This window comes from Lonchura striata, chromosome 14 (genome assembly GCF_046129695.1).
Source record: "Lonchura striata isolate bLonStr1 chromosome 14, bLonStr1.mat, whole genome shotgun sequence".
NCBI lineage: Eukaryota > Metazoa > Chordata > Aves > Passeriformes > Estrildidae > Lonchura > Lonchura striata.
The window spans coordinates 19015346-19041272 of record NC_134616.1 but is presented as its reverse complement, the minus strand read 5'-3'; the positions used below and the strand labels follow the sequence as shown (position 1 = coordinate 19041272).

Below are 25927 nucleotides of genomic sequence, written 5' to 3'. Positions count from 1 at the left end.
CAGGGGCGGTGGGAGGGTAGCAGCGTGGTTGTGATTGCATGCCCACTCCCATCAGTGGTACCTCCTGTTATTTTGTAGTCTTTTATTCATTTTACAGTAAAACGGATTTCCAAGGAATGCACCCGAAAGCCCAACAAGAAAATATGTAGGAAAGGAGGTATGTAGCAAGCCGACCGGCAGAGAGGCACAGAGAGGAAAGAGAGAGAGAGTGAGAGAGTGAGAGGGTGCCTGGCTGGCCCCCGGCCTGCAGGACGCCTCCAGCACCTCTCTGTGCTGCTACCCGGACTGTGGACCCTCCAAGCAGCCCACCTTGCCACCCCCTGCTTCCCACTGGGAGGAGCGCCACAGATGCTCCAGCCAGCTGGGAGCACAGCTCTGGGGTCAGGTCATGAGGATGCTCATGTTGTTCCAGGCCTTTCAGAACAGCTTCTCTTGGGCTGAGCCTGCACTCTCACCTTCATCCTACTGGCACTGACAGCCTCCCCATCCCTGGGCATGAGGGGTAGCCTCTGGTGGCAGGTAGCACTGAAATGCATCCACCCTTTGGGTTGGGTCACCCCACTGGGGAGTGTATGGACCTGCTCAGGGAAGGACCTGTGTGATGGGGGACTGCAGTCCATCCTGGGCTGAGCTTTCCCCCCGTTGCATCCCTGATGATTTTGCATCCAGAGCTCCTTGGTCAAAAGCATAAAGCCTCTCCTGGCTGTGTAAATGCTGTAGATTCTGCCCTGAGTCTTGTGCCTGCCAAGGCTGCTCCCCACTGCTCACACTCCCATGCTAGTACCAGTCCTGCCAGGTTTGGTCTCCAGCCCATGGCACAGCAGTCTCCCTGAGCCCTAGCTGCCCCATGGGCAGCTGAGCACCTCCAGTTCAGACACATCTGCTTTGCCTTGCCTCCACTGACCTTCTCCAGTTGCCCCTAAATGATCCTGTATTCCCAACCAGTGACATGCGCGAGGGAGTAGAGATGTACAAATGGTAGCTGGCTTGGTTCCATGTCAAACCCAATGCCTCACCCATCCCTCCACACAGCTCCCTTGCAGGCAGGGAGAGCTGACTGCTCTGTGCATCCTAAAGATGAACGTGTGGATGGTCAGGCAGCCAAGCTCTTCTGAAAGGCTCAGTACAGGGCGCCTGGCTGGCACGGGCTGCTGTCCTGGGCAACCTGCAGCAGCAGCATCCCTGCATCCCAGCCTCTGTCTCCCTGCACCCCTGGGTTTGGTGGGGTCAGTGCAGCTGGGCTTGGAGGTTTGGGGAGCGCTTTCCTTCCAGCCATTTCCCCCAGTTCTGTTGTTTGGTTTCTTTGCTTTGCTTTTCCTGTTGCTGTCCTGGCTATTCACACGCCATCTCTCTGAGTGCCAAGGCTGCCCCTGAAAGGGCTGCCGCATTAGGGAGTCTCTGCACGCTGCCTCCGGAGCCGGCTGTGCCAGTGATCACCAGCCACTTCAAAGCGCTTCCTCTCCCGGCCCTCCCACCGGCTGCCAGGGCTGGCAGACCCCCGCCAGCCCCAGCCCTGCAGCCAGGGCCAGGGAAGCAGGCTCCAAGTTACTGCCAGAGAAGGGGATGATATAAGGCATGACAAAACACCTTGGGTGTGCTGCTCATCTTCTGGGTTTCCCTCCCTGCTGGCTCCGCTCACAGGCTGGGTTTCTTTGCAGCCCATCTGCAGTTGCCTCTGGTCACCTCCCAGGGAGCCGGTGGGGGACATTCCCTTTGTCCCCACTGGCCTCTGTTGACTCATGGACCAGCAGATCCCCAGTGCCAGCCATTTGGACATCAGGTGTGGCGTGCCAAGAATTAAAGCACCCAGACACTTGCACTTCCCTCCAGCTCTGGCCAGGCTCTGGTAGCTGTTGGCTTGAATTAATTTGAGTCACTTGTGATGAAACACAGAAGCTCCCACACTCCTCGTTGTGTATCCTAGGTTAGTAATGCTTGGGGAGAGGGTAATGTACCTGCAATGCTCATTTCCTCAGGTTGAACATTTGAACATTGACTCATTCTGGAATAATTATGATTACTATTTCTAAGGCCACAGATGAGCAGTGATAAGCTCTCCTCTCACAGAACAGTATTTTGGTGGTTGAAAATTCCTCAGCTCCCACCTTACTGGAATTTTCATGACTTTTGCTACCGCTAAGCTCTGTGTATTTCAGAGCAGACAAAGGACTAAGAATTTATCAGTCACACTTGTTTATCTCTGGGACAGAAAAACATCCCTGTTTCCGTGCCCAGTTGCCCACAGTCATTTCCTATGTGGAAATTGTCTAAATGCCAGTCTCCTCCATATGCATTGGTCCCTTCTCTGGTAGCAATACCGGGCAGCAGTGCTTTGAGAGCAGCTAGCCATGCATGGTGCCAGGAGAGCTGACAGTACTGAGGCTCATTTGAGGCTCAGATTTTGCTGCAAAAATAGTGCTGCCCACCCAAAGACCATGTACACATACACATGCACAGACACACTTCCTGAGAGTACAGTACCTATGTGCAAGATGCAGCTCTGCCCCATGCTTTGTGCTGCCAACACTTCCAGCCTGTTTTTGGCTGTGGTAGATGCCAAGATGATTTTTCCTTCCCTTCCTCACCAGCCTGGGCAGGGCATGAGGAGGTGGATGTCATTTTTGGAGGGGAAAAATGTGGTTGCCCCGCACTTAGCAGCTCTTCCTGGTTTTCATTAGTGAATGCCCAAATCTCTCTGGCTGGGACTGTGAGGAGTCTGCGACATTACAGAGACAAATGTGCAGGCCCAGTGTCTTCCTCTGCTGTGTGAGGGTGGCTGGAGCTCCCAGCAGCTCCTGGGCTTAGGGAGCACTTCGGCAGCTTCTCTGCTGCTCTCCAAGAAGCTGACTTGTCCAAGTACCAGCTGAGGCTTCCCTACAGCTGCACAAATTCTGCAGTGCTTCCTTGCTGGAAGCTTCTTCCCAGCCCCCTCAAAGGCTGCTGCTTTGCAGAGCTGGCTGTGGGCAGACCACCGCCCTGGTGCTCCGCTTCCACTCCGGGGAGCGATTTGCAAAGGTGAGGGTCGGTGTTTGTGCTGCTGGAGGCAGCAGAGCGTGAGAAGATGCAGTGCTTTTATAGAATCCGCTCAGAGATGGAGACAACTCCTGTGCATCATTCCAGGGCGGGGAGGGGCAGGGCAGCACCAAGGTGTGCTGCAGTCCTGGAGCTGGAAGGGCCCTCAGACACAGGTCCCAGCTGAGCTGTCCCTGCCTGTGCAGCAGCAGGTTCAACAGCTGCACCATTCTTGACCCTGTTCTTTGTCACTACCAGAGAGGCAGCTGAGATGCTGTGGCTGGCAGCAGGTGTACCTTTGGGTGCATGTAGCCATCAGAGGCTCCTGCTCCCTGCAGCATCGTGTCTACTTTGCAGGAGTGGGTGCCCCGGGGAGCTCCCGCTGAGGAGAGGGTGCTGGAGCTGCCTATGGGTGTTCTGAAGAGACATTTGGAACTGGAAAGGTGTCATCTCAGGCTCCTGCTCTTCTCTTATCCACACCATGCTGAGAATGAAGGCTCTGAGAACTGAGGCTCCTTACCCTGCTTTATCTCTGTTTGCACTGGTGTCAGTGCTGCTGGTATGGTTTACTTAAGATAGAATAAATCCAGCATGGATGCCCGTGTTTCAGGCAAAGTGATTTTTTTTTTTTTTTTTTACTAAACTTGAACTTAAATCTTCCTAGTGCTTCCGATAAGAGCATATGCATCCTTCCTATCGGCCCGAACAATGTCACTTTGCAGTCAGCTTAAAGTGAAGTGCCAGACAACAGACATTCACCTCCTGGGTTAGTGGAGGGTGTTTTTGATGGGTAAGGAGAATAAGAGCCACGAGCCCTTTTAGTTTTTTCAGCTGTGAGTCCGCAGGCTTGAACCCATCCTCATGAGAGTGGGTGCTGCAGGGCTCTGCGTGGTGGTGTTTCTTAGAGCAGAGGAAGACCTCCTGGGCTGGGTGTCCCTGAACATGGCAGGAGCCAGTGGAAAGTGAGGGAAGTGAAGCTGTGATTGCTCTCACGAGCTGTGGGGATTGGTGGGTTGTGCTGGAGGTGAACATTGCAGCAAGAGGCAAAAAGCCCATGTGGTCACAAGAATCTGTGTTGGCCGTAACCACCCTGGCCAGTTCCTGCTGATGGGTGAGGTTTGTGCTTTGCATCTGCCACACACCTGCCACTGCTGTTCCCCTTCCCCTGGCCTGCACCACTGCACTCCTGCTTTGCTTAGCTTCCCAAGTGCTGCTTTCTGCCATCTCTTCCGTGGTGCCTGAAGCTCAGGTTGCTGGAGGCTTGTCCCAGCCATCCCCAAACTCTGCAGCAGCAGTCTGCGGCTGGATCCCTCCCTGCTCAGCTAGGACGGTTGCTCAGGTCACAGAGATGTTGTCCACTGCCCTCTTTTACAACCTGACAAGTCCTCATAGCTAATTCCTCCATTCTTATCTGCACTGAGACTTTTTGTCCCCTGAAGGAGACCAGGCTGGAGGGCTGCAGCCTGGCCAATTCCAGGGCTTTAACAGCACCAGGGTCTTTGGGAGTGGAAAATTATCTCCAGCTGCCTGTGGTCAGCTTCTCAACTCTGAAGTACAGTGTGGATCAAGGCTCACTGGCTGTGGTCTTCATTAGAGAAAAATCCCTATTCCTTAGAAGTACCAAGAGGTTGGTGCATAGCACTGGTTAGCAAATACTGCACGAGTACTTTGTCATTTAAGTGCATTCTGGGCATGCAGCTCTTCCTAGTGAAGACACAGTAGGTCAAGCTTGCAGCCTCCTGCAAAGAGGCCGAGTGGCTGCGCACGCCCGGCCAAGTGTGTGGCTGGGGGCGGGCTGGGCAGGCAGTGTGGGAAGGATGCAATAGGAAGATGCTGGGGCAAGAGATGACAGGGATGGAGGTGGTGCTGGCTGAAAAGAGAAGGATGTGAGATGCTCAGAGGGTGGATGGGTGGTGAAGCAGGAGGTGACGGGGTGGGGAGTGGGGGCGCTGGACCATGGTGGGGAAAATCAGCACAAGAAACAAGTGATACATCCTTGCCCTTGGCAGGAGCAGTTCTACCTCACCTCTTCTGACAGTGTGTCTCGCCTGGTCTTAAACACCTCTCCAGGCCACCTCTTTGAGTGCTTCACTGCCCTTTCTGCCAGAAAGGTTTTCTTCTCATCCTGCTTCCTGTAGCCCCAGGACTGCCTGAGAGGGACTTGCTGTTCCACCTCACAGTAGTCTTTCATGTGTTGGGATGTTGGGATGCCTCTGCTCCAAGGTTTCATGTGACCCAGCCTTCTGTAAACTTTTCATACCTGCTGGATTTTTCGAGGTTTCTGGTTGCTACTCCTCCAGATTTTCTCCAGCTGGTCATGGCTGCTTAAGGCATTCTACAAGCCTCTCACCCTGATGGAGCTGCCTCACAGTCATTCCAGATCTCTTCCTCCCCCATCACAGATTCCTTGTAAATTCAAATCCTGTCCCACTCCATGCTACCATTTCTGTTATCCACCTCCCGTGTCACCTGCAGAATGCCACTCCCAGACTGACAGTGAGCATGGCTCCCGAGTTTTGTCTTTCTGACCGGTTTTGTGCATGGAACCCTGTAGTTCCATGCAGCCACAGCTTGCCCCTTGCTCATGGGAGCTTTGCTGGGGGCTGTGAAAGCCCTTGCAGTGTCAATGGGGCCCGTTGGTGGTGGCAGTAGAACTCTGGGATCAGCTGGGTGCCTGACAGGGTGTCAGAGCCCCTTGTCTCAGGGGAAAGTCACTGGGCAGTGCAGGCACTGTGTGGGTAAGTCCTACCTGGGGGAAACCCTGCTGTCTCCCCAGAGGTTGCCATCATCTGGGGAACTTTTTGTTGCAGGCATTAGGGAGGAGAGGAGTTGCAGGTGTTGGTCTGCAGCTCTCAGGGGCTGAGAACACCCAGCCTCTTCCTGAAATTCAGAGCTCCAGAGCACAGAGCACTTGCCTTTGTGCCTACATTGGCATACAGTCCTTTGGAGGGGTGGGGTTTTGGCACAGGTTTTTCAGCACCCCTGCTCCCTGCCAGCCCACAGGCCACCTCTCCTGACTCCTGCTGGCTGCAGTTTGGGGAGTGCCAAGCTCAAAGCAAGCCATCCACAGCAGCATTCCACATGGGGCTACTGGGCTGGCCCATGCCCCAGTTGGTGAAGGGACACAGAACTGTAAGGCATTCAGGATGTTACAGAAACGAATATGTTTAGGAATCTGCCTTGGTCAGGTCAAGCTGATTGGTGCCTTTGAAATCCTCAGTGAAACATGGAACTAGTCTTGTAAGGAGGGAGTTGGTGCAGGATGGAGCCAGACAGCTCATGGGAGTAGGTGTCATGAGGGATCCCTGCATGCTGTGGTGGTCTCATGCAGTGGTACCAGTGGTTTGTGGCTAGGAACAACAAGGAGCCACACACCATGTGAGGGTGATGGACAAAAACCTGCCTGGTGGTCAGTGGCCAGAGCTGGGAGCAGGGCTCCTGTTCCCAGCTGGCTGCTAGGAGAGGGAGCCTTACCTGGAGCTGAGGGTGCATGACCAGGTGGGGGCCAGGCTGGGATGCAGGCGGATGGGCAAGTGCTCTGAGAGGCTCATGCACCACCAGCGCTGATGCTGTCACAGCCTCACTCGTGCCTCCCCTGCCACCCCAGCCCTCCCCAGGGAGGATTGGGGAAGGGGCCCGGGTGAAGTGGCACTCTGGCACACTCCTGGGGCAGTCCTGCCCGTGCCCACCACTGCCCTGGCTCTGGGAGAGGTGCAGTGTGAGTAGCCAGCGGTGCTGTGGGGCACAGGCGTGGCCCCACTGTCTCTGCTATCATGCTATTTTTGAATTCTCTTTTTTTTTTTTTGTGTTCTTTTTTTTTTTTCTTTCTTTTTTCTTTTTTCTTTTTTTTTTTTTTTTGTTTATTTTGTTTTATTTTTATTTCCTTTTCTTTTCCTTTTTGTTCTGTCTCCTCATGTTTGGTCCCTAGGAGCCAGCGCTAAGAAACAGGGCGAGGACTTAGCGGATAATGACGGTGATGAAGACGAAGGTATTTCTGTGCTCGAGGCTGCCACTGCATGACACGCAAAGCAGCTCCGTTTGCCCGCCATCCGCTGCCACCCCAGGGAGCCCTGTGTGTGTCTGTCTGCCGTGCCAGGCAGCTGCGCGGGGTGGGGGGCAGGCTGGCCGGCTGTGCAGGGCACCCAGGACCTTCCCCTCCTCCCGGTGGGGGGAAGCTCATGGGGTTTTTCCGCTTCAGGAGAAGTTTGCTCCTGCTCAGCTGGAGCGAGGGCAGGGAGGAAGCATGGCAGCTTGGGAGGAGGGAAGCCCTCGGGCACCTGGGCCCATTTCACCCTGAGCCCGGTCACATCCCACCTCCAGCCTCATCCCTCCAGAGTCGGTGACATGCATCCGGGAGCCAGCAACCTCCTCATCCACCCTTGCCTGGCCCTGCCGTGGCGGTGCCAGCAGCCTGGACACTTGGCACCCAAAGGGCGTCTGGCTGTGCACAGGAGACCCAGGGTCCAGCCCCGCCTGGCTTCTGCTGACTTCTCTCCTTCTTCACCCAGTGGAAGTGAGGTCTTGCTTGCAAGCACCAGCCAAGACAGAGCAAGTGGCCCTTCAAGCAGATGTGATTCTAGATGTATGCCAGGACTAAGCAAGCTGCAGAATAGGCTATTTTTAGTAAAACAGGGTGATTTGTCTGCAGGTTGTGGAGTCAGCATGTTTGGCTGCAGAGAGGTTATGAGGAGGTAGGAGGAAGAGTTGGCCAGGGTACAGCCCTAATGTGCTGAGGACAGTAAAGCCTCATGGTGTGCAGAAGGCCCAGGGCAGCTCGAACAAGGCCTGGCAGATGGCATTTAGGATCTGGGAAATAGATGAAAAACTTTTCCTTGGCAGTACTAAAACCCTGTTGTTTACTCCGGCTAACCTGTGCCCCATGATCTCTTGTACCAGGCGTAAACTGGCGTTCAGCCTAAGTGAGGCGACTGTGCTCAATCCACACACACCAAAATGTGCTGCAGCACGCTGGAGCTGTTTATTTCCTGGTACATCTGTACGTTGTTGCCATTCTGCCGTGAGGAGGGCCCTTCCTGTGTCAGGGAGAGGGTGCAGAATGGAGGAGAAGACATGGGCACAGGCACTGATGTTCCTGCCCCTCACATTTCAAGCAGATGTCCTGGTGCTGATGTAGCTGTGCCACACAGGCACTGTCTGTCCTGGAGGAGCTGCAAGCACTTTTTGCTCCCCTGGTGTGTGCATTTGTCTGGCTACATTCTGGCAATAGGAAAAGAGCCAACACAGGTTTCTGGTTTGGTGTAGCCTCATTCTCCTGGAGATAAGAGGTTTTCTGTATGGGAGGCCACCTTTAGGCATGCCATGGGCTACAGCTGGAGGTGAGAATGGCCACAGGTACCATTCAGCCTGGCCTGCAGCCCCCTGCAATAGGCAAACCACAGGGAGGAGTGGACATGGGCAGGGGCTGGGTGGCCGTGAGGGAGCATGAACAGCCCAGCTGGGCGCTGGCGTTGGTGTGGCTGTGCCCCGCGAGTCCCAGTCCTGGTGGGGCTCTGCTGCACTGCTGAGGGAGGCAGGCAGGGAGCAGCAGCTGCCTGGGGCAGCTGAGGCCAAGCAGGCCCTGCCAGCCCACCTGAGCGAGGTGCTGGGCGTGAGTGAGCACAAGGGAGGACAAAGTCCATTGGTGCTGGATGGCCAGCCCAGGACAGGGCTGGGCAGCACAGGCATGTGGGACCTGGCATTGTCTCCATGGCAGGTGCAACTGCCTCGTCTGTGTGACATGGGCAAGGTGCACCAGGATATTATTCCCTTGTGAGTGGCCATGAGGGATCTCCAGCCAGTGGGGTAGAAGGGGCAGAATGTCCCCTGAACAGAAGTCAAGAGAGGGAGCGTGGCTCCTCCCTGTCCCCTGGGCTCCCACCATCCTTCCTCCGAGGGTCCCATTCTCCATCCTCACTCCATGCCTCATGCCCTGTCCTCGTCCAGATGCCGTGCTCACCTCCCTGACATGCACACGTGCATACACGGTCTACCTCATCACCATGTCTGTGTCTGGGCACTGGGGTGCCATGGGTTTACATCCAGACAGGCAGGTCTCTGCCTTCCCAGGGGAATGGGAAGTGGGAGAGTAAGACATTGGAGCACACATCAGTGCTCTTCCCCCTACTTCTAGGTCCTGCACACCCCCATCCCTGCCCCCCTCCACAATGCCAGCTTCCAGGACTCACGGAGTGCTTGGTCCAGCCAAAGACAAGACATGGGGCTGCATCCTGGGGCTGGACTCTGCAACTCCCACCCACAGCAGACCTGACCTGGCTCCCACACCATGCCAGAGCCCAGCTCTGGGGAGGAGCAGCAGGGTCCAGCCAGCATCCCTCCCTCATGTGCTCAGACCCCTGAGGGGACAGCAGTGTGGGGACAGTGCAGCAATAGCCACCTCCCAGAGAGGGGCTGGCAGGGTTGGTTCAGTGGTGTTTGGCTTTGGGAGTCCATGCTGTGGCCCCCAGGAGAGCTCTGGCTTTGGCTCCTAAGCCCCCTCCCTGGTCCTGGCAGCTGGCATTGCCCTTGCACTTGGTCTGCCTGTCGGGCAGGGTGCTGTGGCCGTCACTGCGGTCCTGTGTTTAACCACCTCTCCTTCCAGACATCCGGGACAGCGGGGCCAAGCCGGTGATGGTCTATATCCATGGTGGCTCGTACATGGAGGGCACGGGGAACATGATAGACGGCAGCATCCTGGCCAGCTATGGGAACGTGATTGTCATCACCCTCAACTACCGCGTTGGAGTGCTCGGTACGAGCTGGCTGGCGTGGGCTGTGCCAGCAGCACGGCTGGGCAGGGGGACAGCCTCGTGTCTGACCGCACTTGGACCAGCCAGAAAGGGGGCGGAGGGGGGCGGAGGGCCTGGTGGGATGCGCTGTGGGCACTGCCCCTGCCTTCTGCCCTGGCAGCCAAGTGGGTGCCACGTGGCAGAGCCCCCAGCACGTGGTCACAGCCTAATCTGGGTCCTGGCAGCAGCCCCCACCCCGGCTCATTTACACAAACTGGCTCAACTGAAAGCAAATATTGGTTTGTGGTTAAATGAATAATAAATGTGTTTACCCAGCATCTCCTCCTGAGAGGGCTCAGACGGGTGAGGTGCCAGCGGGTACTGCCTGGCTGTCCTGGGGACCTGGCAGCTCTCCCTCCCTGGGCACAGGCAGCCTCCACGCCAGTTGCGCTGCTGGGACCCCCTCAGCAACCCACAATGATGTGGTGGCCTGCAGTGGGGACCATAGAAGGTGTCAGGTGCCATGCAGAGGAGGGTGGCAGTCCTGTTTCCAAAAGCACTGGTGTCTTAGAGAGGCAAAATGAGGACAGAGGGTCAAGAGACAGTGCAGTCCTCTGCCTGAAGCAGCAGAAACCCCCAGGGGCTGAGACACAGGAGGCTTGTGTGGAACACCACCCGTGCTTCTCTTAGCAGTATGAGAACAAGCGGTGTAGAGATTTGGGAAAAGCTACTTTCCAAGCCAAGCTGTGGCCCTCTTCCTAGCCATCCAGCCTAGCATGGTGCTCTCCCGTGGGCTCGTGCCTGGTATCTGGGGCAGCACATTCCTCTAATGGCCTCCAGAGCCCATAGTTTCATGTGGAAGATGATAGTAAACCTATTCAAAACCTTTTAATGTTAGAAGTCCAGCCTTTTAGATGGATAGGTGCAAAGATAAGACACATGAGTCGCAATATGACATTAGATTTACCTGGTGCCTTCATCATTTCGATTGAGGTGGTGCACCACACCCAGCCAGACCACTTCCAAGTGCTAGCACAGACCTGGGGCCGCTCCCTGCGTGCTGGGGTTACCTGCCTCAATTTTACCTCCGACCCATGGCTTTGGCTTCCTGCTTAAAGTCAAAGCAAACTAAAGTGATAACTTATCATGGGTGTTTCCTGTGCTATTGAAAGCATTTCTCACCTTCTTCCTCACTGAGAGCCTTTGTGTTTTAAGCTGCAGTAGGTTTCTCTCTTCCCAGCCAACCTCCTTGCATTTATGGAGCCTCCCTCCCCCCACCCCTCCCATCCACACTAGTCCATGGAAAGCATTGGCTGTGTACACGCTCACCTGCCTGCAGCCACTGATGCTTTCTGAGCTTTCCTTGGAGCTTGTGCGAGATGTCTTGAGCTGCTGTAGCACAGGTGGTGGTATGGCCCGGACAGAACTTTGTGCTCTTTATCTTGTCACTACTTGTTGTTGGCCAGAGAGGCTCTCTGAGGTTTGCAGCTCAGCCTTTCACCCCACCAGAGGGTGTCTGGAGCCCTGCTCCAGTTTAAAACTCACAAAACTCTCTTGGTAGCATAGTCTCATGGTGGGATAGGTCTCACAGAAGCTACCCTAGGTCTGGGGAAGAGGGGTGGGAAATCAGGACCTTGCCTGTTTCCTCATCCCTAACTGGGCTCCCCTTGACCCTCAGGGTTCCTGAGCACGGGGGACCAGGCTGCCAAGGGCAATTATGGGCTGCTGGACCAGATCCAGGCGCTGCGCTGGGTCAGCGAGAACATCGCCTTCTTTGGGGGAGATCCCTTGCGGATCACTGTCTTCGGCTCTGGCATCGGCGCCTCCTGTGTCAGCCTGCTCACCCTCTCCCACCACTCTGAAGGTAGGTGTCAGTGCCTGAGGCTGCTGCAGCTGTGAGCAAATGCCCTGCTGATGCTAACGCCGGGAGGGGAGCCCACCCGGGTCCTGCTGCCCAGCCTAACAAAGTCAGGCCTGCTTTCTAATCAGCCACTGGGGAGTCTGGACCTCAATGGGAAGCAAAACCTTCTCATCAAGGGAAGAAAGAGGTCAATGGCAGAGCATGTGGGAGCCAGGGATGGAGTGGGTGCTCCCCATGCACAAGGCTGCAGCCCAGAGCCTGCCCCTTGGCAGGGGGAGAGGTGGGGACCTCTCCTGTGGTGTCCTGCCCTATGCTCCGGTTTTGCTAGTGCAGGTGTGGAGGGGGTGTAGAGCATCATGCAGGGCACTGGGAACAAGGATCTCAGTGCTAGGAAGGGTATTCATCTTGGAATAGAGGGGAAGACAGAGCACCCCAGACATCCTTCCTGAGCCTGGGGAGGGATGGAGGGCCCTGCGTTGTGAGACTGGCAGAGCTGAAAGTGCTGCGCCTAGCAAAACACAGTAATGGAAGTAATATGATTAATGTCTGTAAATATAGAAGAGTGTTTACTCAAAATAAAGAAGGGAATTATTTATGCTAAAAGACTATGTTGGAATAAGAGCAAATGCATGTAAACCACCTGCAAAGACATTTACATCAAGCACTGAGGGGGAAAAAAATTAACCGTGAGACTAGAGGTGTTTTTGATAAACTTCCTAAAGGAAATTATAGGAGCAAAGCCTGACCCGGATATGGTCCAGAGGGGAGCAGCCTGCCAGGGACCTGCTCATGAGCTTTATATGAGGGTGCAGCCATCTTCCAGTGCTGGGTCTCCAGGTGTTGTGCTGAGGAGAAAAGGACATGTGTGAGCAGTAGACACAGGCATGAGTCTGCCCTTCAGAGACACATGGCAAATTGCACTCAAAGCTGAAGAGCTGCTGCCCTGCTCAACAGCCTGGGAATCACTCAGGAATGGAGACCTCCAGAGCCTCAGCAGGGTTGATGGCTGATGATGGGGAGTCTTTTACAGGCTGAAAGCTCCTGCAGAAAGAAAAAGTGTTTTTTCTGCTCACACTGAGTGTGAAAAGCTGGGGAAGGAACACTATGTGTAATGCATTGTCAATGCTTCTAAGAGTACTCCTTTCCATCATAGGAGTGCAGGAGTGTGTGCTTGGCTGCCCAGGTGGCCCCAGCCTCTTGCAGGGGTACAGACTGGAGCAGCTTGGAGAGAGGCTGCGGGTGGATTGGAGGGGCTGCTCCTTGTGACTTTTCAGCCATGAATAATAGTCCTGCCAGTCTTGCCACACTTCTCAGGTGATGCTACACTTAATGCCACTAAGCCCTGCACCTGCATGACGAATCCTTTGCTGCTCCATCCAGCCCCAGTGCCTTTGGTGTGCCCCCCCTGCATCTCAGAGGTGCTGGGTGCCCAGTACCCTCACTGCTGGGGCAGGGGAGCTGCTGCTGGCTGTAAATGCTGTGAGGAGGGAGGGGAGTGCTCAGTGTTGCAGCCAGTGTCTCATAAAGCCAAATGGCCATAAAACGATCTCAAAAAATTCCCTGTGCCAGGCACCCATATCCCCAGGGATGAGTAGCTGGCTCTGGAACACAGTGTGGGAGCAGTGCTAAGTTGCAGCCTGCAGAACAGGTGGGTTTGTTTTTACTGCATCAAAATAAAACTTCTAGTGATCACAAGCGATTAATGAAGCTGCTGATTTGTGCCTTCTCTGCCAGGTGCTGCAAGAAGCAGACACTGGAGGCTTGGTACAGCACCTTTTGGGTCTGGCCGCTGGGGGAATCCACAGCTCCCTGCCAGCTTCAGGCCTTGTAGGTTCACTCTGATTCCTCATCAGTGACCAAAGTGCTGTTTTTCTCCCCAGCCAGCCATACCAGGGAAGGAGTAGTCTGTGCCAGGCAAACTTTGTATGCTTCCTTTGCCCCATCTCCTTCTCCGTGGGGGCTTCTGTCCTTTGTTGCCAGCCCTCCAGATCTCAATTGGACAAGGCACTCAGCACCCTGCTTTGAGCAGGGCTTGGCCTAGAGACCCCCAGAAGTGTTTCCAGTCTCAGCTACTGGGCAAAGCAAAGAGGAAATCAGGAGCTGGCAGCATCTGGTGGCAGTCTGCAGCTCCAGCCACCCTCTGGCAGAGTCCTGGCCCCACCACTTGAGTCCACTATCCTGTGGCAGCCAGTCCTGCAGGAGGCAGGGTGTGTTGGGACCCTCACCATGGAGGGGAAGAAGAAGGAAAGGCAGAACTTCACCTTCTTGCCTGGGCCTCAGCAGGCTGGAGAGGTCCAATGTGGAGTGAGGGGTGCTGATGCCTCCCTGGGCTGCTTGTCAGGCTTCAGTCAGGTGCTGGCATTGAGTGGGAGGACTTGATGAGTCTGGGCTCTCACAGAGTCCTGGGTCCTTCTGGGTTGGGATGTGGCTATACAGAGACATGGTGAAGGGGTTCCATCAGGGACATGACCAGCTGATAGTGATATCATCTGCCCTGTCCTTCCCCAGGCAGTGGTGGGCAGGGCCAGAGCCAAGCCTGGTGCGTCTGTCTGGGAAGTGATGCTGCTGGCAGGGCGCAATAGCTGCTTCTGGGACAGCATCTCCAGGGAGCCAGGAAACCCCATCCTGGCTCCTTGGCACGTGGATGATGGCGCAGAGCAAGCAAACCCATGGCCAGTCTCCAGCCTGTAGGCTGGGTATGGCTTTCTAGGGCACCAGGAGGTGACAAACAGAGCTTGTGACTTCTCTTTGTCCCAGTGCGTGGGACTGTACGTCAGGTACTTGGCAGAGTGAGGGCTGTGCGTGCAGACAAGAGCTATGGACATGGTGGCTGGGAGCCAGGAGCCTCTGAACACTTCTGTTGCGGGAAGGTGCTGCTCAACTTCCCTGCAGAGTGGCACAGCCTTGGTTGCACAGGGCTTCTCTTCATTTCAGGATGCCAGGGGCAGCCCCATGGCCACCACACCACTGTGCCAGCCCCGTTCAGGGATCACCTGGAACAGTCCCTCATGGCAAGCAAGTGCTGGGGTCTGGCAGGGGTGCAGGCAGCACTTGGGTGCAAAGAGGGCTGGTCGGAGAGCAGGGACCCCTGGGTACACCCCGGACTGGCTGCCTTTCATGGCCCAGAGGCTCTGCTTCCTCACCACCCTTTGTATTCTGAGCACAAGCACCATTGACATGGGACTGGAGCGAAGCCACGCATTTCTCTGCTTGGGCCAGGGCCTTTGTGGCCTCGTTTTCCAGGGCGAAAGTCCACTCCCTCTGTGTTCCTGGTGGCAGAAAGGCCCTCTTTGTGCATCTGGCAGCGTGCTCCTGCAGGGCTGGATTGGCACTGAGCAGCCCCAGCTGGGCAGGAAGCAGCAGGGAGGGGGTCGAGGGGGACTCTGACAAAGAGGTGGGGTGGGACACGGCAGGGTTAAGTGTCCCCAAGGAGGCGTTAACCCTCCCACTGCTGCCAGCCCCCAGCCTGGCTCCTCAGTGAAGCAGGTGCCAACCTGGGCTGCAGGATGGTGCTGAGCCAGGGGCAGCGTGTGCCCATCAGGGGCCCAGGTAACACGCACTTGGGGTGGCTGGGGTAGCACAGCCTGCTTGGCAAGGCCAGACTGTGATGTAACTATGGCCCCTCTTCTCCCCACACCAGGACAGGGATACTGGGTCATCCCCTGCAATGGGATCCTCAGGGAGCACAGCAGCCCTTGGTTGCTTCCAGGAGCATCCACTTGCATTCCCAGCTGCCATCCTGCCATCCCTACAGCAGCCCTGAGCTGAGCCCCCTGTGTGAGCCCAGCTCAGCAGGCAGCACAGCTCAGGGACAAGGCCAGGTGTGGGCTGGAGTGCTGGGTCCTTGCAGGGGTACAAAAGCATCAATGCCTTCTCCATGCTGCATCCTGCACTGCAGCACTGGGATGCTGGAACCCTGCTGAGAGCTTCCTCCACTCCCTGCCTGTATTGCAGGTCTCTTCCAGAGAGCCATCATCCAGAGCGGCTCAGCGCTCTCCAGCTGGGCAGTGAACTACCAGCCTGTGAAGTACACCAGCATGCTGGCTGACAAGGTGGGCTGCAATGTGCTGGACACCGTGGACATGGTGGACTGCCTGCGACAGAAGACTGCCAAGGAGCTGGTAGAGCAAGACATCCAGCCAGCCCGCTACCATGTGGCCTTTGGGCCAGTCATTGACGGGGATGTGATCCCGGATGACCCAGAGATCCTGATGGAGCAGGGCGAGTTCCTCAACTATGATATCATGCTGGGGGTCAACCAGGGTGAAGGGCTGAAGTTTGTGGAGGGTGTGGTGGACCCTGAGGATGGCGTCTCAGGCAGCGACTTCGACTACTCAGTCTCCAACTTTGTAGACAACCTTTATGGCTACCCTGAGGGCAAGGACACCTTGAGGGAGACCATCAAGTTCATGTACACAGACTGGGCCGACCGGGACAACCCTGAGACACGTCGCAAAACTCTGGTGGCCCTCTTCACTGACCACCAGTGGGTAGAGCCGTCAGTGGTGACAGCAGACCTGCATGCCCGCTATGGCTCCCCCACCTACTTCTATGCCTTCTACCACCACTGCCAGAGCCTGATGAAGCCTGCATGGTCCGATGCAGCCCACGGGGATGAGGTGCCTTACGTGTTTGGGATCCCCATGATTGGCCCCACAGACCTCTTTCCCTGCAACTTCTCCAAGAACGATGTCATGCTCAGCGCTGTGGTGATGACCTACTGGACCAACTTTGCCAAGACAGGGTGAGTGGGGATGGGTGCTGTGCCTTGGGGGTCTGTACTCACTGCAGCTGTACTCACTGGGGTTGTGCTGTGGTGGAGGGGTTATCACGCCCAGCTGTGGGACATTGACCTCCCTGTGCCCAGAGGTCCCTGTGTGCTGCACCTTCACTGGGGCCATGGCATCAACCACAAAGCAAGAAGCTTAGATCATGGCCAGCCCAAGCCACTGGGGTGGGGAGGCTTATTGGCCCTTGTTATCTTGGGTAAGACTTGACCCAGGCCTGGGTGCTGCCCTGTCATTCAAGACCTTTGGCCAGCCCACCCTGTGGCACCGCTGGCAAAGGTCCCCTCAGTTTCTGTCTCTGCATCCAGCTCTCCCTCTTTGTTTCTTTGGCTTTTTCCAATGCTAGTTCTGTTCTGCCTGTGTTTCACAGGGACCCCAACAAGCCTGTCCCCCAGGACACCAAGTTCATCCACACCAAGGCCAACCGGTTTGAGGAGGTGGCGTGGTCCAAGTACAACCCCCGTGACCAGCTGTACCTGCACATTGGGCTGAAGCCACGGGTACGCGACCACTACCGGGCCACCAAGGTGGCTTTCTGGAAGCACCTGGTTCCTCACCTGTACAACCTACACGATATGTTCCACTACACCTCCACCACCACCAAAGTGCCACCACCCGACACGACACAGAACTCCCACATCACCCGCCGGCCCAACAGCAAGATCTGGACCACCAAGCGCCCCGCCATCTCGCCTGCCTACAACAGTGAGAACGGGAAGGAGAAGTGGAGCCCAGAGCAAGAGGCGGGCACACTGCTCGAGAGCCCCCGCGACTACTCCACTGAACTGAGCGTCACCATTGCCGTGGGCGCCTCCCTCCTCTTCCTCAACGTGCTGGCTTTCGCCGCCCTCTACTACCGCAAGGACAAGCGCCGGCAGGACACGCACCGGCAGCCCAGCCCCCAGCACGGTGCCTCCAACGACATTGCCCACGCGCCTGATGAGGAGATGCCCTCCTTGCAGGTGAGCCAGGGGCACCACGAGTGCGAAGCTGTGCCATCCCACGACACCCTGCGCCTGGCCGCTCTGCCCGACTACACCCTCACCTTGCGCCGCTCTCCGGACGACATCCCGCTTATGACCCCCAACACCATCACCATGATCCCCAACTCGCTGGTGGGGCTGCAGACCCTCCACCCCTACAACACCTTCACCGCCGGCTTCAACAGCACGGGGCTTCCGCACTCACACTCCACCACCAGGGTATAGCTGCCCGCCGCCGGCGCACACGCATGCACGCACACACACACACGCAGCAGACACTGGCAGAGGGACCAGCGGGGCCCACAGAGCCCCCAGACCGAGGGGCAGCACCCACGGACGGTGCAGCTCCCAGCCCAGAGACCTGTGGGGTACCAGAGTGGCCCCAGCGCTTTCTTTTGTTCCTATCTAACTTTTGAGAAGTGCTTTGACTCTCCTGGCCTCAGGGCCCCGTGGGTTGCCCCGTGGGATGCCAGTGGGGTGCAGGAGGGACATGGTGTAGTCCTGCACAACCCACCCGTGCAGGTGGGCAGGGGTGCCCCACTGTCAATGGCCACAGTGTTCCCAGTGCCATGGCTGTGCCTCCCAGTGGGGCGTTCACATCCCCTGTGCTGAGCCCACAGAGCACCCTGGGACTGACGAGGAGCGGGACCGGGCATCCCTCTCGGCCAGTGCCCAGACATCCCCAGGCATCTTGGCGACCCTGGAAAAGGCTCCTTCACTGTGCTGAGAAGTGGCCCTAGGCCATGGTGCTATAGGCAAAGGGAATGGGCAGAGTCCAGGGACCTGGCCTCGTGCTGGATGCGGGCACTGGGGCTGATGCTGGGGCTCAGGGATGCTGGGAGTGGGGCCCTGGGCTGGAGACTTGGCACCTCTGCCCCTCTTTGCGCTGCAGAGAATCTCTTTTGTGTCAGTCATTTCTCTTTGCAGAGACGTTTTTTAAGCAGATCTTTAGTTCTTTACACACTAACGGAGTTGCCGCGTTTTGTCCTTTGTAAAGATTTTAAAACCAAGTGTTCTTGATATAAAATAAAAAGCCAGTTAGAAGCCAGCGTGTGCGCACGGTGCCGGCCCCCCATGGAGCCTGCCTGCCGTAGTTGGGCACCAGGCAGGGCAGTGCCTCCCGCACTGTGGAACTGCGCTCTTTTGTATTTTTTGATATTCTCCCTCCTCTGTCACCCGTGCCCACATATATCAGCCAAAAAGCCTATCCAATGGCCTGCCTGCGAGCACCCCCGGCCCGGTCCCTCACTGCCACCGCTGGCCAATGCCACCCACTGCCCCGTGTGGGCATCACCTGCTCTGAGCACTGTCTGTTCACTCCCATGAACCCAGGACAGCCCCTCATGCTCCCCACCTTGTCCTGCTCCCCCAGGAGCATCCCACATTCCTTCACTGCTGTCCCAGGCTGTGCTGTGCCCTCCCTGCCCATGCTTGTTGCCCAAAAGTAGAGCCAGTGGTTTGCAGCCTGTGCCAGGAGTGGGGTGACAGGAGCAGGGTGAGCTGCTCACCAGCATCAACTCTGCCTCCTAGGTATTGGGGCCTTTACCCCATGGTGGGGTGACCCCAGCTCTGGCATCCAGGATGTGCAGCTGGAACAGATGCCTGGGTAGGGACTCTGGGGGTGATGCAGTCTATGTGGGGCTGGGAGCATCTGCTGTGGCCACTGAGCCACACGTGGCTCTAGGCAAGTGGCTTTGGTGTGGTCGGGCATGGAGAAGGAGCTGCAGGGGATCCCATGTGGGGTACCCCAGTCTCAGCCCCCAAGGTGAGCACTAGCACCTGGGGTCTGGGGAGGCAGAAGAAAGGGACAGGTCCTCGTGGGGACACCATATCTTGTCCCTGTGCAAGACGGTCCGGCTGGCAGACGCTGCCTGTGCTGGCGGCCGTGACGCACCGGTGCCGGCTGGCCCTACTGCCCGGGGCCAGCGCATCGATGGCCCTGCTGGCCCTCCTGCCCGGGGCCAGCACATCGATGGCCCTGCTGGCCCTACTGCCCGGGGCCAGCACATCGATGGCCCTGCTGGCCCTCCTGCCCGGGGCCAGCACAACAACGGCCCTGCACCCGCCCGGCCCCACCCGGCGCAGGGCTGAGGGTGAGGATGCTCGTTGGAGAATGTATTTATACCCTGTCACCCGTGCAGAGTAACAAATTCCAAATAAAACAGAAGTGATATTTTTAATAGCGGTGTGTCTCGTCTGTTCTTGAAGCATGCAGGGCCCGGGGACTCCTGGGCGGGGTGGGGTGCCCTGTGCTGGTCCTCACGTCCCTGGCACTCCCTCACAGAGGCAGCAGGAGGACCCTGGTATCAGCCACCATGTCAGGTTGCTGGACCCCCACGTGCAAGCTGGCACCATACCATCCAGGACTGTCAACACCATGTGCCCCAGTGGAGGGGTGTCCCCACATCCCCCCAGCCCTGCTGCCCCCTGCACTGGGACCCCATGTGGGAACGTATCTGTCCCACAGCCTCCTCCCTCCCAACTTCAAAACCCCTTTCCCAGCCTTTCCCAGCTGAGCTCCCCTCCCCCTATTTGCCAAAGAGAAAAGCTGCTGGTTTCATGTCTTCTTAATGTAATTTCAACTGGAGTTGCCATGGAAACCAGGAACGGAGTGGGGGGGCTGAATCGCCTCCAGGCAGCGTGTAGACATCGGAGCCAGGGCCAGGGCCCCGAGCCAGGGGAGCCGGGGCAGGCAGGGGGACAGGCTGTGCAGGAATCCGAGTGTGGGGCTCTGTCCTTCTCCCCACAGGGAACCTTCGCAGCTCCAGTGCCATGGGCACATGTCACCCTGTTCAGCACCGTGCTGAGACCCTGTGCTGGGCCCCCCTAAAAGCCCTGGTGCTGCCCATTGTGGCATCCCAGAGGGTGCCTAGTGCCCTTTTGAAGGGGTGATGACTTTCTGCCCCAGATTAGGGGATTTCCCTGCCCTTCTGTCCCCTCTCCTCATCCTTGCGCAGCCCCAGCTGCATGCTGCCACATCTGCCAGCATGGCCAACTCAGCTAGGACCCCAAGGCAAGCTGGTGACAGACAACCCACTGCTATTGTGCTACCGCCTTTGCAAAACTCCTGAGGCTGCCATCTGTCCAGGGTGTCCTTGACCATCAACAGTTTTCCTTTGGAGACCTGGCAAAGCTCAAGGGACACTGTATCCCAGAGGGTATGAACAGTTTATATCTGCATGACAACTGTGAGACATCCTCTGCTTCAGGGGACATGTTTAGGGCTGTTGGCAAGGAGAACCATAAGGGAACTCAACTGCAAAGTTGTCCCTGGAATTGGAGGGGAGTGAGCAACCTGTGACTGGCCTCTGGCTGCTCGGGGATTCACAGTCAGCAGGAGGGCAGGGATGCTGCTTTTCACAGAAGCATCACTGGGATAGTGCCCTGGTGCTGTTCCTCACACCTCTGATGCACCCAGGACACAGGAGAGCAGATTCACAGGCAGGCAGAACAAGCTGTTAAGTCTTAGACTGCAACCCCCTCTGCCCTATGATGCAGCAGCACAAAGGATTTCTGTGCTCACCCACTGCTAGTGACCTTCCTGGCAGTTGACTCAGACCAGAGGGTTTTGTCTCTCTGAGAACAGCAGCCTAGATCCAGGGATGCCTGTGCTGCTGCCAGTCCAAGCCTGGAACCCAGCAGCCCCTGCACTGCAGTGACCATCCAGTGAGGAGGCTGAGCCATTCACAGGGCCAGCCCTGCCAGGAGCAGAATGGCCGGGGAAAGGGGACTCTGGAAGCCTCCCCAACAGTCCTCCTGTCAGTGGAGATGTTTCAGTGATGGTTCAAACTTGACTTTGTCCATCGTTGCTGCCCATACAGCCTGCTGCGCTGCAAGTTCTCTGACCCTAGCAGGATGCCAGCACCTGCGTCACCTCAGTCCCACCATCCGCATGCTGCTGACTCAGTCCTGCCCATCTCATCAGCCGCTCTGCATTAGACGTGCCCACGCCTTTGAACTCGTCCGCTGCAACTTCAGACATCAATTAACTTCACAATTAGCGTCATTAACAAGAAGTCCCTTTCTGGCCCACGTCGTCGCGGGCGGGGCACTTTTCTGAGCCCTGGAGGCAGCGCCGGCCACGGCTGTTCAGTACAGCCTGTCCTTCCCCGACGGCGTTTGCACTTTAACCTGCTGCCAACAGGCGAGGGGGCTGCCTGTGCTCCCGCCCACCCCGGGACCTCTGCTCCTCCCAGCCACCTCCCTGCAAGGACAACGGGCGGGCCTCGTGCTGGACAGCAGCGCCCCGGTTCCTCCTCCTCTTTCCTGTCGGTTTCTTTTCTCCGTTTTTACTATGTTTTAGATGGATTCCCTCGCTGAGTCCCGCCGCCCCCGGCCCGGCCCCGCCGCCCCCGGCCCGGCTCCGCAGCGCCACCTGCTGCCGCGGCCGGCGACCACCCCCCGCCGCACGGCCCGGACCGCCGGCGGCCGCTCCGCGCCCGGCCGCCGGCGCTCCCAGCCACGCCAGTCCTGGCTCCCAGGAATCCCCAGTGACCTCCCGCCTGGTTCCCAGGGCCCTCCCAGGAACCCCTCTCCCCGCGCCAACCTCCCATTGTGCTTCGTTCCACTTAGCTTAGCCCACCCCAGTGCTCACCAGTCTGCCCTCCTCTTGATACCCCCCGTGACCCCCACCCAGCCTGATCGCGCCAGCTTGGCCCCACTAGCCCCTTGCTCCCCCAGTGTGCCCTCCGCTAACCCCAGAACCCGTCCAGGGTGCGGGACCTGGGCGGCGCCGCCGCCGCCGCTCCTCGCCGGCGCTGCTGACTCAGGTGCGGCGTTTACCGCAGACTGAGATTGTGTCCCCTATGCCCCAGCCAGCCCTGCATCACCGGCCGTCCCCGGTATCTCACTGCCCATCGACCCCCGCCCCGCTGCGGAGGCACTCCTTAGCGGCCCCCAGCCGCTCCACGGTGCCACCCTGCCGTCCCCATGCGGGAGGCACCCGGCATCATTGTCACCCTCATGCAAGGGATGGCGCGCGGGCTCCTGCAGCCCGGCCCGGGGGCCCAGGATGAGCGGCAGGGTCGCCGTGTCCCACACGGGGTGCTGGGCGGCGGGACCTTGAAGCGGGCCAACCGAGTTAATCGTTGACAGGCTGTTTGCCTTTTCCCGGCTGCACTTTTACACATTAAATCTGGGTATTGGTGGCTCCCCAGGGACCAGCCGGCAGCCTGAAGCACCAGATCAAGGTGCTCCAGGAGCTGGGGGTACCCAGAGTCATCCCCCGGGTGGAGAGCAGGGCTCTGCCCGCTACGGTGGATGTGCCTGGCTTGCAGCGGGGAGGATGCTCACCGCAGGGGAGCGGGGCCACGGGGACCAGAAATCTCCCCGGGGACCATCCTGGGGGGCTGGCCCTGCCCCAAGCGCTGTAGTAGCCCCGGGGTTGGCCCCGACAGATGCTCGGCCGCGGTGGTGGATGCGGTGGGCGTGAGCCAGGCTGGACACACCTGCGGTGTTTATTTGGCGAGCCGTGGAAGGAGCAAGGCTGTTTGGGAGGGGGTGGGTGACGTGCCTGCAGGGCAGTATAAAGTCCAGAGTGGTGCGGTGAAGACTGATTGCTGCAATCCCAAAGAGCATTGATTGCCCTGGTGTTGAGGTGAGAAGCTGGCGGGCACAGCACCGTTGCGGGGGTGGCTGCGTGTCCCCCAGCTGGGGAGCACCAGCGGGGCCAGAGTGGGGGCTGCAGCAGGGCTCGGCCCTGGGCCTGGGAGAGGAGAGCCGCCAATGCTGGCCCTCATGGCGGGAGTGGGAGAAGGGCAGTGAAGACACAAGCGGCATCCTCACAGCTTTGCTGGACGGTCTTTAGCCGCCACCGCTTGCATAGCTCCGGCTGCTCGCACCTTGGGCTAAGGGGAGGAGGTGGCATTTGGGATGGAATTAATTGCCCTGCCAGCCTACACGCACCCAGCTGGGAGGGTTTACTGGGTGTGCTGTACCCCACCTGAGGCTGGGGACAAAACCCAAGGGACATGGCGCCATCCCTGCAGGGATGGGGCACAGTGTAACAGTGTGGCTGGGACACCAGCCTGAGGGGCACAGGGGCTGTGCGAGCACAGGGACTGTTGTCCCCACCAGCATGTCCGAGCACTAGGGCAGCGTCAGTGAGTCCCTCTCGGGGGAGGAGCGCAGCCCCAGCAGCGTCACTGCTCCGGGCTTTCTCCCACGTCTCCAACGGCACACGCGGGGCAGCTCTAATGCCCTCACAGACGTGGATGCTGGAACCAGAGCCTTGAGGAGGACTCACAGCAGCGGTACCCGGTGCCACCCAGCCCCACGTCGGCACACGGGGTGCTCGGTGCCAGACCGCTGCTCCAGTGCCCTGTGCCGTCCTTGCGGAATGGGCGCAGCTGGGCTCGGTCAAGCCTCCTGAGGAACGGACCTCAGACACCCTGGGTGGCCCGGCCGGCAGCGATGTCTGTGGCTGGGTCCCGCCGGGCAGAGCCACGGGCGGCCCGCGGGTGGGGAGGCCGTGGCCGTGGTCGGTGCGGGGAGTGGCGGGGAGGTGGGAGTGGGTGCGGGGCCGAGCAGCGGGAACGCAGCACACTGGCACTTTGTTTGGCCAGGGTGGGCGGAAGTCAGGGCGTTAGATCTGAATGCCAAAGTGTGTTGTTCAGGGACCGATAAAGGCCCCATTGTATGCAAATACTTTATAAAGCAGCATATGACTTCCAGTGCAGGGCAGTGGCAGAGAGAGACGAGGGCAGGCGGAGCAGAGCTCTCCTGCAGGAGGCATGAGACCTTAGAGGGGCCACTGGGGGCAGCTTGCGAGGACCCTTCCTCACCGGCAGGTACGCGTCGTCAGGATCCTCCACACTGGGGGGTGGCTGGTCCCAGCCACCCAGACTCTTGCAGGGGTGGGAAGCAGCTCCCGGGGCTGCTCAGTGCCAGTGGATGGCTCTGGTGAGGCAGGGGTCTGTGCTTGGGGGTGGGCTCGCCCTGTGTTCCTTGGGCAAGGAAGGCCCTGGGAGGGTGGCAGTGCAGGGCTGCACCGGGGAGCTCCCCAGCTCAGGGCTTCCTGGCCATGCTCCTGCAGATAATGGGAGGACAGAGGGCGGCACTGGTGCAGCGGAGCCCATGAAGTTCTTTGGGACCATCTCTAGCCAAAGAACTCAGCACTGGGTACTGGTGGTCCCTGCAAAGGTGTGGGAGCTTCACCCCCTTTCTCTGTGGCAGCTGTGGGTTAGGATCCCTGTGCCAGTGTGGGGCGGCAGGACTGGAGAATCTGGCACTGCTGGGGCAGCCAGTCTCCTGCCTGCTCTGGCCAAAATGCTGCCTTGAGCTGTATCAAGAGCAGGAGCCACGTTGCCATCCTCCTGTCTGCTCATCCTCCTGCTTGTCGCTCCTGCTCTCCACCTGCCAGGGCTGCCACTCAGTTGTTCCCAGGTCCCTCCTGGGGCTGCTGCCGGTGGAGCCAGGACCTGCTGGCTCTCACCCCGGGACCTTTCCTGCTCCTAACAGCGCTCCTCACCGCTCTCTCCTGCAGACGTGAGAAACGATGAATTGGGCCGGCCTCTACACGGTGCTGAGCGGGGTGAACCGCCACTCCACTGCCATTGGCCGCATCTGGCTCTCCGTCATCTTCATCTTCCGGATAATGGTGCTAGTGGTGGCAGCCGAGAGTGTCTGGGGGGATGAGAAATCTGCCTTCACCTGCAACACCCAGCAGCCTGGCTGCAACAGCGTCTGCTATGACCACTTCTTCCCCATCTCCCACATCCGCCTGTGGGCCCTGCAGCTCATCCTTGTCACCACACCAGCCCTTCTCGTGGCCATGCACGTGGCCTACCAGCAGCACCAGGAGAAGAAGCTGCTGGTGCTGACAGGGCATGCGGATGCCAAGCACATGGAAGAGGTCAAGAAGCACAAGATGCGCATAGCGGGTTCACTGTGGTGGACATATGTCTGCAGCGTGGTCTTCAGGCTGCTCTTCGAGGCCGTGTTCATGTACATCTTCTACATGCTCTACCCTGGCTACCAGATGATGCGGCTGGTTAAGTGTGAGGCTTACCCCTGCCCCAACACTGTCGACTGCTTCATCTCCCGGCCCACTGAGAAGACCATCTTCACTGTCTTCATGCTGGTCACCTCCAGTATCTGCATCATCCTCAACATGGCAGAGCTGGTCTACCTGGTGGTGCGGGCTTGTGCCCGCCGAAGCCAGCACCACACCAACCCTTCATCAGGGAAGGGCTCCTTCTATGGGCACAAGCATTCCTCTGAGTACAAGCAGAATGAGATCAACCAGCTGCTGACAGAGCAGGATGGTTCCCTCAAGGACATGCTGCGTCGCAACTCTGGGCTGCAGGAGAAGGGTGACCGCTGCTCTGCCTGCTAGGGCCACCACTGTGGGGGCTCTGGCCCCACAGTTGCCCCATGGGCTTGTTACTGTCCCTGTCCCAAGGATAGCATCCCTCAGGCGTGAGTCTGGCTCTCCTAGATGGCCAAGAGGGCATCCTGGGCCATTAAATCTCCATTCTCAGGTGTTGCCTCCCTCCTTTCTGCTCTGGCTGGGATATGCCAGGAGCTGGGGTGTCCATCCCTGCATCCGAGCCCTGGTGG

The 25927-nt window shown here is 58.2% G+C and overlaps 2 protein-coding genes across 7 annotated transcripts in view; both read left to right on the top strand.

Moving 5' to 3' along the window:
* Positions 1–19550, top strand: part of NLGN3 (neuroligin 3) — a 40239-nt gene extending 20689 nt beyond the window's left edge. The window contains exons 3-8 of one of the 4 annotated variants that reach the window (XM_021534555.3): positions 98–157; positions 6941–7000; positions 9611–9760; positions 11416–11601; positions 15553–16342; positions 16756–19550. In XM_021534555.3, coding sequence (XP_021390230.1) covers positions 98–157; positions 6941–7000; positions 9611–9760; positions 11416–11601; positions 15553–16342; positions 16756–17593 — 2084 coding nt within the window. In that variant the 3' untranslated portion in view covers positions 17594–19550. The remainder of the gene's footprint in view (positions 1–97; positions 158–6940; positions 7001–9610; positions 9761–11415; positions 11602–15552; positions 16343–16755) is intronic. The other 3 variants (XM_021534556.3, XM_021534557.3, XM_021534558.3) reach the window with 3 other exon arrangements.
* Positions 19551–22738: 3188 nt separating this feature from the next.
* GJB1 (gap junction protein beta 1) lies at positions 22739–25847 on the top strand. 3 transcript variants are annotated; one of them, XM_021534553.3, is made up of 3 exons: positions 22740–22964; positions 24041–24156; positions 24852–25847. In XM_021534553.3, exon 3 carries the CDS (start codon positions 24864–24866, stop codon positions 25701–25703), a length of 840 nt encoding a protein of 279 aa, XP_021390228.1. In that variant the 5' UTR covers positions 22740–22964; positions 24041–24156; positions 24852–24863; the 3' UTR covers positions 25704–25847. The 3 variants fall into 3 exon arrangements, with proteins under 3 accessions (XP_021390229.1, XP_021390228.1, XP_021390227.1); XM_021534554.3 differs by lacking the exon at positions 24041–24156 and having other exon boundaries at positions 22739–22964; positions 24827–25847; XM_021534552.3 differs by lacking the exon at positions 24041–24156 and having other exon boundaries at positions 22750–22964.
* Positions 25848–25927: the final 80 nt, after the last annotated feature.

Excerpts from the sequence above, each read along its gene's own strand:
- GJB1 (XM_021534554.3), top strand. The coding sequence starts at position 24,864 with ATGAATTGGGCCGGCCTCTACACGGTGCTGAGCGGGGTGAACCGCCAC.